General features: G+C 38.9%; 1 protein-coding gene across 4 annotated transcripts in view; it reads left to right on the forward strand.

Moving 5' to 3' along the window:
• The window catches only part of FAM168B (family with sequence similarity 168 member B), a 305,947-nt gene extending 298,325 nt beyond the window's left edge, over positions 1 to 7,622 (forward strand). For all 4 annotated transcript variants that reach the window (XM_021297424.2, XM_005509600.3, XM_065074258.1 and 1 more), the window contains 2 exons: positions 1,047 to 1,176; positions 2,482 to 7,622. In XM_021297424.2, the coding sequence (XP_021153099.1) occupies positions 1,047 to 1,159 (113 nt within the window). In that variant the 3' untranslated portion in view covers positions 1,160 to 1,176; positions 2,482 to 7,622. The remainder of the gene's footprint in view (positions 1 to 1,046; positions 1,177 to 2,481) is intronic.
• The last annotated feature ends 2,991 nt before the right edge of the window (positions 7,623 to 10,613 follow it).

Here is a 10,613-nt window from a genome sequence, read left to right on the forward strand (position 1 = left end):
ATAGTTTTTCTTTACATCTGTATGGGATTTCCATTATCGTGCGTGCTTTGCTTCTCATCTTAGTGTCGAGGATCTGATGTCCTCTTCTCAATACATTTCTCTGTGCCTAGTTGAAAACAGCAGCCTCTTCAGGCTGAGGAACATGCAGTGTTCTCAGCCCACCCCTCATATTGCTGACCTTTGTATGTTGAAATATAACATTTTATGTGTTTACGCTACCTGCAGGTCTTCTGTGTCATAGGCAATGGTTAGGGATGTCGACTTCCTCATGCCACACTCTTCTAGTGGTGGTGTCTTGGAGAAAATGTTGTTTAACAAATAATGAAGACTCATCTGTGTTCTCTGAGGGGGTGTGAAGCTTTGTTACTCAGTGGGTGTTAATGTACAAAGAAATGTCTGCATTCGCTCAAAGCACGCTCAATTCGGTAACCTAAAAAACAAAAGCCGTGAACTGGTTTTCAGATTCGTTCTGCTTTTTACCTAGTCAAATTTATTTGAGGGATCTCAAAACTAGAGAAGTTGTGTGTCACAAACTGAGCTAACGTTGGAATTTCGTATGTGGGAAAGCTTGTCCCAGGTGTTTGTTACTGTTTCTACGAAGTGCTGTAGACCAAGACTGTTAAGATCCTGCTATCTTAGCCTGTTTGTTTCTGAAGCCCCTTAGTCTGTAAAAACCTATCTGTAATAATGCAAACAAGAACTGATTTATTCAGATTTATCAGTCCAGTTATCTCTACAAACAAATATTGTTATAGCATGTAAAGCCTGCTGTGGGAAAAAGTTTTGCAGTGAATAATGCTTATGTTGCAGGGTTTCTGCTAGAGCTATTTTTGAGTAATGAGTATCTTTGTGTGCATTGGACTAAACATCAAAATGATCTCCCTGTGTAAACGTTTGAAGGAAGGTTGGGGCTGCAGTCTAAAATAATACTGGTCATTTTAAATCAGAAGATGAACAAGCTGTAATTGTTTTAAAAATTAACTGTTTTTTTCTCTCCTCTCCCTCATTTCATTTCTCTGTACTGGAATTTGTTCTCTTCATCCTAGGTACTTTGTTGACAACTCATTCCCCAACTCCAGTAGCCCCTCATCCAGTTACTATGCCCACATATCGGGCTCCAGGAACACCAACCTATAGTTATGTGCCCCCACAGTGGTGATCATCCTGGCAGTCAGTGTAAGTTACCGATTTAGATTGAAAGCAGTTAACGTTTCTTATAAATGACAGCATTGCAGGTTCTTCTGGGGAGATTTTTTTTTTTGGAAGGTAAGCGCTCTGGGATACTTCTGCTGTATTCTAATTGAGTAAGAATATACAAAAATTATTGCTTATGTAATAACTGTTCCCTGCAAAGGAGAGAAGTCCTGTGGGAACGAGCCTCAAGTTGGCTTTATTAAAATACATCTTGGACTAATTGTATTCAGAATTTTGAATTCATTGGTAGTTCTTGGATTCAGCAGTACTGTGATTCCTGAATGAAGCAGTGTGTGCAACTTTGTAGTCTTGCTTTTGATTGGCTAAATATTTAGGCAAGGTAAGTGTTTTGCCTTGCTCTGAGAGTGAATCTTTCTTGTAAGCTGCTGAAACAAATACACAACCTGGAGTTTTAATTTCATATATTCGCTCTGTTTCAGGGAAGTCTCCATTCATACTTCTTACAGTCAGCACGAAAAAATTGTTTCTAGTGTGGCCCGAAATTTAGATCATGGGTTTCAAGAAAAGGAGTTTGATTTTGAAATCCTCTATAAAGTGGGATGGATTTGGGGGGCATAATTTGCATCAAACTGACACAAAGCCTAATGTTTTAGGGATCCTTGCTTATGTTTGTTTTTTTTTTTAGCATAAATTGAGAACAGCTTCATTTGAAATAAGGACTTGTCAGAACAACTGAACAAGAAATTTACATTTAGTCCATTTAGTCTATGACAAAGTTAACTATGTTTTAACTTTCTCTAGATTTCTGTTTCAGCAATTAGGAGTCAGAGTTCTGTGATAATAGGCGACAATGTTCCCTTTTAGTTAAGAATGCAACAGCCGTTTCTCGTTTTGTTGGGATGTTACATACTGATCTGCAGATCTGAAATGTTTCACATATAATATTTCATTCAGGAGTGTCACATTACATGATTTGAGTACAAAAAGTGAGAATTTTGCTGTGACTAAACTCATGACTACTGATAAATAAAATTTAGCCTAAAATACCTTTCTAATATTGCACCTTCTACTTAAGACAAAACTACTAGTGAGGATAGAAAGCTGGAATGGACATGACAGGAGAAAATGGATGCAGTGAATTTTTAACCTAGAAGCCTGTGGATTTCAGTGGACTGGATAAATGCTAGGGTAGCAGTATGGAATGTGAAGCATCTGTTGTGTGTGCATATTGGTGTGGTGCATGCAATGGTAGAATGTTCTGCCACACTGGCGTAGTATTTCACATAATTGAAAATATTTCCTACCTTTTTCCACCTCTTAACATAGGTTTGAAGATGGGAGATATGCAATCAAGAAATTGAGGTTTAAAAGTTGGTGCTGAAGCCCTCATGCCTCCAACCAGGACTTTCTTCTGAATGCTTTCAACACTTGGCTAAACACTACTAATTCCTGATCACTGAAGAATTTCCAGTGCTGCATATCTTACATCTTGGAACTCCAGCAGTTAGTCTTAAAGCAAATCCTAAATCCTGTTTTGTGGACTGTCTTGCAATTTTTTAGCTAATTATAATGATAAAAAGGGAGTATAAATTTATTCTGATCCATATCTAGTTGAATGCATGTTAAAACACAAAAACAAAGCTTGCTCAATCTACCTGCAGTGACTGATGCAAAAACCATCATATGCAAATCCAAAGGAACCGAAAAGTATTTTACAACTTGTATCACTAATGCACTGTTGTAATGTATGCAGGGTCTTAAGAGGTAGAATCACGAAAGTGAGTTTCTTTATAGAATACCATAATATACATTAGATAAGTGCTTCAGCCTTTTTCAGGTTGATGGAGTTGCCAGTTTAAAAGGGGCATATTTTTATTTAAGTGATGTATTATTTTCAAATCAACTACTAAATTGGAGTGACTGGAAAATGAGTCAGACAAGCTGTAGAAATCCCGCACGCCATTAGTTTACTTCATACCTTTTCATTTTCATTACATGGATTCAGTGTTATACAGATGTTCTTAAGGATCAGAATGAAACGACAAAGGTAATGCTGTGTGTGCCAGTAAATAACACAAACTTCCTTGAGGCAAAACTGGCTCTTAGGAATGGTAGGAGGTGATTTCACCTGCGTAATGAATTGCATGTCCTGGGGAGATATATATCCAGTACTATCTTTCATATGATGCAAGATGTGTCAAAGTGAGACTGCCACGCAGACTTGTAGAAAAACACTTTCTTTTAGTTTGCAGTTCAGGAAATCCATGCTGTTTTTCCTAAAGAATGTTGTAGTCAGTTGAAAATGTATGTGCAGTTGATGCAGCTTGCTTTCCTGACACTTGAGAAATGCTAAGGCTTTCTCCAACAAATAGGAGGAGTTTGGCTGTGTGTTATTCTGAGGAAAGCTTGTGTGCCTGATGGGTATGTTAAAGGGGAACAAACCATTTTAACACAATTTCCTGGTTAGCTACTTGCAGTATGGACTTTGAATATGCTGTAGAAGGGCTGTCAGAAAACAGAGGTTTCAAATATTTGTTATTTTTTTTCCCCCCTAAAAATATTTGTAATTGAATAGGAGCCATTTTCTCATTACAGCATTTGGATGTGTTTCTTAGTATTTTCTTGGTAAATTGCACTTGGAAGCACGTAAAATAAGACTGACTGCAGATTAGCATTTCATTGCAATGAGGCATTTCTGATATTCTTTCTTGCAACTTCAAGTTTTAAAAAGTACCTCAAAGCAAATGCTGTGGGGATAAAGGGCTAGCCTTAGAACCCATTTATATACCAAAATTGTTATGCAGGAGATTTTAAATTTTTAAATCTGAATATTGCACATGAAATATAGGTTTTTCTTAAACCTCCTTGACTTACAATTCCAGAAAGATGCAATTTTCTTTTTTTGGGTACATTCTGCCTGCAATAAATTATGCAGTAAATGGTTACAAAATGTTGTTCCCTTTTAAGCGTTTACACAGAGGTATATCAAGCTGTATTGTTCTTGTAGGTTAACTTCCATTCAGAAGGAATTTTTTTAAGTTCTGTATCTAGTTAGACTTTGTTTTGGGTCGTTCAGCACCTACACAGATTTGGCAGCTACTTCAGGGTAGCATCAGTGCTGATTTAACGCTGCCATTCCAGTACTCTGCCCCGGTGGGAGGCTTACGTACCTTTGTAACCTGTTGGTGGTTAGAGCCTTCAGTAACTTTATTTTTTACAGTAAGCACTCTCCATATTTTGTACTTTTTGTTTTGTTTTGTTTAATAAAGTCTAGGTTTATTTTGCATGAATCACTGTCAGTGGACGGCCCCCTTATTTCTAATGCCTTGAACATAACTGTTGTTGGAATAAGTACTTTAAACCTTACTCATGAGCACTTACTGCAGCTTAGGGATTTTCATATGTTTTTATATGGAGCAGATAATTACCCCAGACAAACTCATTTGAATCTGTATTGCTTCGTTCAAGCCTGTTTAACAATTCCGTTTGTGTAGTAGATTTGCAGCTCCGATTAGTCAAGTGTGCTGGAGACTACAGTGAGCATTAGTACAGGCCATTTGTCCATTGTAGCTAGTAGAGAGTGACTTTTTGTTGTCTTCACAGGATTTTCACAAAGAGCTGAGGTATGAAACAGTGCTGTGTTGGGGAGAAGCTATAAAGAGCAAGCTCAAAGCTTTGCTGTCTCCTGTCTCATCACCCGATAAACTAAAGGTTTGAAAGTCATAGGAGAGAACTTTCATCAATGCTGCAAGACATAATTAGTTAAGGAATGAATATAACTTCTGTATATTTGCTCTGACTTCAGATTTCTAAATGTCATCTCAAAATTGGTCTCTGTTTAGTATTCCATAACACTTAGGCAGTCTCACTTACTTGAGCACTTTTTCTTCTAAGTTGCATTATGGGATTCATCCACGAGGGGGACACTGTACCTTTTTTAAAAGGTACTAAACCTCCCCGTTTTCATCAATTGTAATCTGCTGGGAGGGTGGAGCATGTCTCCAGTAGTTGATATGGAAAGTAACCAAAAGCACAGTGCAGGGGAATGGGGGGAATATGTGTATATATAACTATCTTAATGGTATTTTGTTGCAAATAGTAGAAAGCATGGATATAAAACTGCGGAGGGGGAAACTGTACATCTTTAAATAGGCGTTTACACAGTGAGGGTCTTATGAAACATTCTCTCCTGCTTTTTATATAACATTCCCTATTTAGAATTCCTTTATAAATAAATACGCAGTATGTGTTTGCACTAGAGCTCCTCAACAAATGAAAAGAGCCGAGCCAGTGCAGTAGAGACATTTCAGATCAAGCTTCTCTTTAAAAAAAAATTAAAAAACTACACACACAAAAACCAACCAAACAAAAAACTTTTATGGCAGCTTTATGTGATTAAAGGCAAAGTACTACTTTAAACCTGGAACTGAAAATAACTGTTGCAGCAATAACAGAGAAGTCCAAGAATTTTTTTTTTGTAAATCGAATTTCAGGTGTTGAGTTTTGATAGTATTTTTTAAAAATGGAGGTATTCCCTATGTCAGTAACAACTGATGAAAAATGTCTTTTAAATGTAGCAGCAGCGAAAGAAAAATGGTTAATAATTGGCACCAAAAATGTATAGCCCTAGTCAGTGGTGTGGTGGTTATTAATGAAACACTAGGAAGGAAAACAGAGAACCTGCTACTAGATCTTGCTTATGCTTGTTGTAACCATCTCCTGTTTGAAGTTCCTAGGAGACGTGCAGGAATGCTGTTCAAGAAAGCTTCTTTTTGAGTGTACTATGCAAGTTAAATGCTTAGATGCGGTGGTAGATGAAAAAAAACCCGTTATTTTAGTTGAAGTCCTTCCTTGTATTGCTTCATCAACTGAAAAAAAGCCAAGCCAAAACACCGCCACCACCTGTAAGTACCGCCATGTCATGGTGTTGTCTGAGAATAGTTCATGGTACAGAGTTGTATACCAGGGTACTCGACATTGACTACTCTTCATGGAGTGTTCTGGCTTCACTGCTCCTTGGGTAGTGGTGCTACAGAGTGAGAGATGGTCAAGATTGACTTGGGATCATTTCCCGGTGCTTAAGCGTACAGTATTATACACCATTCACTTGGGTTTAGAACATGTTTTTGCTTGAGTAGGTAAGCACAGCGATCCGATACCACCACTTAACTCTAGGCTTAAACTTGTGCCAGAGAGTAGTAAATACCATGTATGTGAAACCTCCCATCTTAGGAAGGTGCACAATATAGTGATGCTTCAGCTGAACTTGTGTGGAGGAGAACAGCTATTGTGGTTGGTGGCTGGTACTCTGCAGGTGCCCAGGAGAGAGTCTGTGCAGTAGCTGGTAGGAAACAGGCATGGTCGTGTCCAGCCTTCTCCAGGAGGTGTCCCTGGCCGACCTCGGTGTGTTGGAGGGTCACCAGCAATCCATTACTCCTCATGTGCAAGTGTTTGTGAGCGCCTCTTCAAAAGACACAGATTTAAGCTCATTCAGACTGTTTTCATTAATACGCGTTAGCTTTCTAATCCTGTATTTTATCAACTCTAAGCTTCCTGCAGAGACCCTCAGATTTGATGAGGTAGAATGCCAGCTTCAGCAAAGTTATAGGATAGTTTAGTGCATCAAGCCTCACCAGGATTCAAGTTCATTCTGAGATCTCTGAAGTAGTGAGGACTCCTTCAGCAGGCTGTGTACACCTTTGTTCGGGGGCGTTGAGAGGAAATAAGACGTGTTTTGTAGACAGAAGAGAGAAGAGGAAGAGTGTTTATCTGGGGACAAGGAAACCTTTTCTTGTGTGAGTTGAATGTAACACTGAAACATCTGAATTCTACAGGTAGTAAGGGTCCATTTGTGATTTAAAAAGATATTATGAACAATTTATGGGCTCTGAAGTTTCAACATCAAGAAAGTGAACATGACTTTTCTAAACTGTTGTGACTTTTGGGCACTTAGCAGGCAAACTGGGAAAGCTTTTTAGCTGGCTGCTGTACAGACTTGTTTTAAGTAGAATGGATTTGTTAGTGGGTTTTTTTATTGTAATGCTATTATTGGCTGCCCTCATGTCTAAGATTTGAAAAAGTGAGTGCATGCAATGGAAGTACAAGAGGCCCCAGTAATAGTTCTCCATGTTTGTTATGAAATAGACACAGGTTTCCTTTTTATGACTTTTTTTAAAACTGTCTTACAAACAGTTGTATTGGTACTTTTTTTAAGTTTAGGTCAATGTTGTCTTCCAGAATAAGTTTTAAAGCATCACTCACTCCTGCATTGAACTATCGCATCAACGTAAAGAGTGGAGATTCCATTCTGAGCCAGTTCAATTGTGAAAATTCATACTTTTTTATTTTTTATGCAATTCAATGAGTAGATGAGCTCAGATTTAAATTCTTAAAAGCACGTTTATTGTAACAAGAATTGTTATGTATTAATACTTCAGTTTTCAATAAAGATTGACTTGTGTTGCTTATTGTGTTTTTTTTTTTTCCTACTGTCTTTGCTGACATCCTTTTAGAAACTATTCTGTTCCTGTATAGCTTTAGCATTTGCTTGATACTAAATCAATGCTGTTTCAGAGGTAACAAGCCTTGAGCAGAAAGCTGTTAAAAATTGGAGTGTTTGCCAGAAGGAAAAGCATTGAGTAGGTGTGAGGTGTGGATAACTACCCTGTTTCTTTAGAGTGCGGGTGGCTGTTAATGACACTTCTGTTAAAATGCAACTATATATATTTCGAGGGGACAGGACTATAATGCTTGAACTAACCAGCTATTTTGATTTATTGCAGGTCTCCAGAAGCAACAATAACTTACCTGTGAAAAGCAGTGTGTGTGGAAGAGGAAGGTGTAACATCAATTGAACTGTAGAAAAGCATTTGGGTTTTGACATTATTGCTGCAGGTGGTTTTTGTTGTTCAGTCAAGTAGTTCAGCTTCTGAAATAGTAGCCAAGCACTAGGAATCACATGGACAGACTTCAGCGTGTTTTACCTCAGGTTAATTGCTGGTCAGTCATTCTGGGATCACTTTTATGTTACAGGGAGGTAAGTTTGGGGTTTTGTTTGCAGGTCATTGGAGCTGATGAAAATGCATAATTCTTAACCAGTGGGTTGCTGGAATCTGGGAGTGTGTGAAGGGGGAATGCTGGTCTTTACAATGATGCAGATTATACTTGGGTTAGAGGGATTCTGGTGAAGCTGGTCTGGTGGTCATCTGTGGTGACAAATTACTTTTTGCTGTATCTGACACTCATAAGAAGGTGGTACTGAACTTCTAATTCTGTATATCAGGTTTCTTGTGTGTTTGTTTTAAATGTGTCTGTGGAACTACCAAAATGGTGGATCATTAATGGCTTAATTTTTCCTCTTCCCAGATTGATTTGCAATGGCATTGTGGTACATACTACTCTCCCACTTACTTGCTGGCAAGTGGCTGTTAGTTATTTGCTACAAAGGTTAGATGCGTTTATAAGAATTGCCCTCACTTTAGAGGTAGTGTTGAACACTTGCTAACAGCCAGAGCCCCTTCCAGAAAAGTAACTGCTTTCTTAGTGATTGTCAGAAATATGTCAAGAAGTGCTGAGTTTCAGGTTTTCCTGTACCTATTTATGGACAAAAAGAAAGTTTGCTTCTTCTAACATGTTGCTGTAGATTCTAAACTCTATAGCTTGCTGTAGACAGAGTCAAGTAACAGAAATAGTTTTGTTGGTGAGTTCCCCTGGAATCGGGAGTGATGCACTGATTATGATTTAGCTGGACATTTTCCATTGTAGGAAACATGTCAGTGTTGGGGTAAGAAGGTGTTGCTGCATTACATGTATAAAACGTCTGACTTGTGTGGGGACCCTAAGTGCTTTCCTAGATTATGTTTCAAAATCCATCAGGCTATTAGCTAGCCTGTCTTAGTGATCCAGAATAGAATGGGGGCTATGTGACTTTTTTTTTAAATTGTACAGCAGTAAGAGGTCTTTGGTAACCGTGGGAAATTGTATTGTCTGTGTTAGAAGGAGCAGCAGACCTACAGCGTAGGCTGTTGAGCCTCATGGGTACAAGTAACTCACAGCTATAGACCTTGGTGGACCAAAAATGCTTCAAAGGCCAACTTGACAGAGAAAACTTGGCACTGAGCAGCCCAGCTCTCAGCTTAAATCAGTGCAGCTGGACCTTTATTTTTGGGCTACATTAATCTCCTTTGTAGTGTTTTACAATTGCTTGTTCTTTTCTGGGCAAGAAAGGTAAAATATGTGGACAAATTGATGCTTCAGAAGGGCAGGGAAACATGCCTTTCCAGAGTTTTGCTTTTACCAGCCTTATTGTAAGAATTGTGGTCATGTGAACTTCACAGCTGAGATCAAATGCTGCACCCTTTTCAGTGAATGGATGCTGACATGGCTGAAGATGTGGAGTAAGGTTTTTCTTGCTGCTGTGATTTAGATAGTATGTGTATTGGTTCAGGTTGCTGGAGATTAAAGACAAAAAATTATCAAGCCTAAGAAATGGATGTGCAGGCACGCTGCTACTTCTAAGAAAAGGGGGAAGAAGAAGGTGTGGAAAGATGGAACTCTTAAGCATAATACTGTTACACAGCTCCATTTGATTATGGCAGATAAAAAGGTGTATTTTGTATACTTGGTAGTTAACGCTTTATGGGAGGATTACAGAATTAGACAAGAGTAAAGTGGATAGCTTGTTTATTTCCCATCTCACAAATGTATATGTAAACAGTCACACACAAAGGTACACAAGTCTGGGGTCAGTATCACAGGTATTTCATTTGCAAGGGCTGTAGAACAGGGAGCTGCTTTGGTGGTGAAGTTGTGTGAAAGAAAAGCTCACGATGTGCAGAGAAGAGTGCTGTAGTTGCAAGGAGGAAAATGACAGCAGTCTTATGCAAAAAGAACAAGCAGCCTATATTTTTCCTAAAGCCACCAGCACTGGCAAAGCCATGGGATTTTAGTGATACATCTTGTTGTTAGGGGAACATGTGGGAGACATGGTGAGAAATGAAGTGTGGTGTCCATCCCAAGGCAGGGCAAGCTGTGACTGCTGTGTGGCCTCTCGTGAGCCTGAAGCTTTGTGGCTGTGAATATAAAGGCAGGTGAAATGCTGCTGTTCTTGAGCATGCAGTTAGCAATCCTCCGATACTCCGCCGTGATCTGTGTAGCACTCCACAGAAAAATGCAGGGGTGCATCCTGGCTTCTGACGTGTCCCATTTTTGACTGCCGCCTTGTACTAGCTCAGCTCTGAGAAGAGTTGTGTTTAAAGATTGATTCCCTCCCCTGCACTGTCAAACTAAGTGAATATCACTGTCCTTCAGTGGGTTAAAATAATCTGAAAACTCTTAAGTTTTTCAGTTAATTTCTACTGACCACCAAAGCTATTACTCTTTAACCCATTACTTACCTGAAGACCTGATCCTACAGCTTTGCTTAGTCTGGAAGCCCTGGGAACAGGGACTTGGTACTG

The sequence above is a fragment of the Columba livia genome, chromosome 9 (genome assembly GCF_036013475.1).
Source record: "Columba livia isolate bColLiv1 breed racing homer chromosome 9, bColLiv1.pat.W.v2, whole genome shotgun sequence".
Taxonomy (NCBI): domain Eukaryota; kingdom Metazoa; phylum Chordata; class Aves; order Columbiformes; family Columbidae; genus Columba; species Columba livia.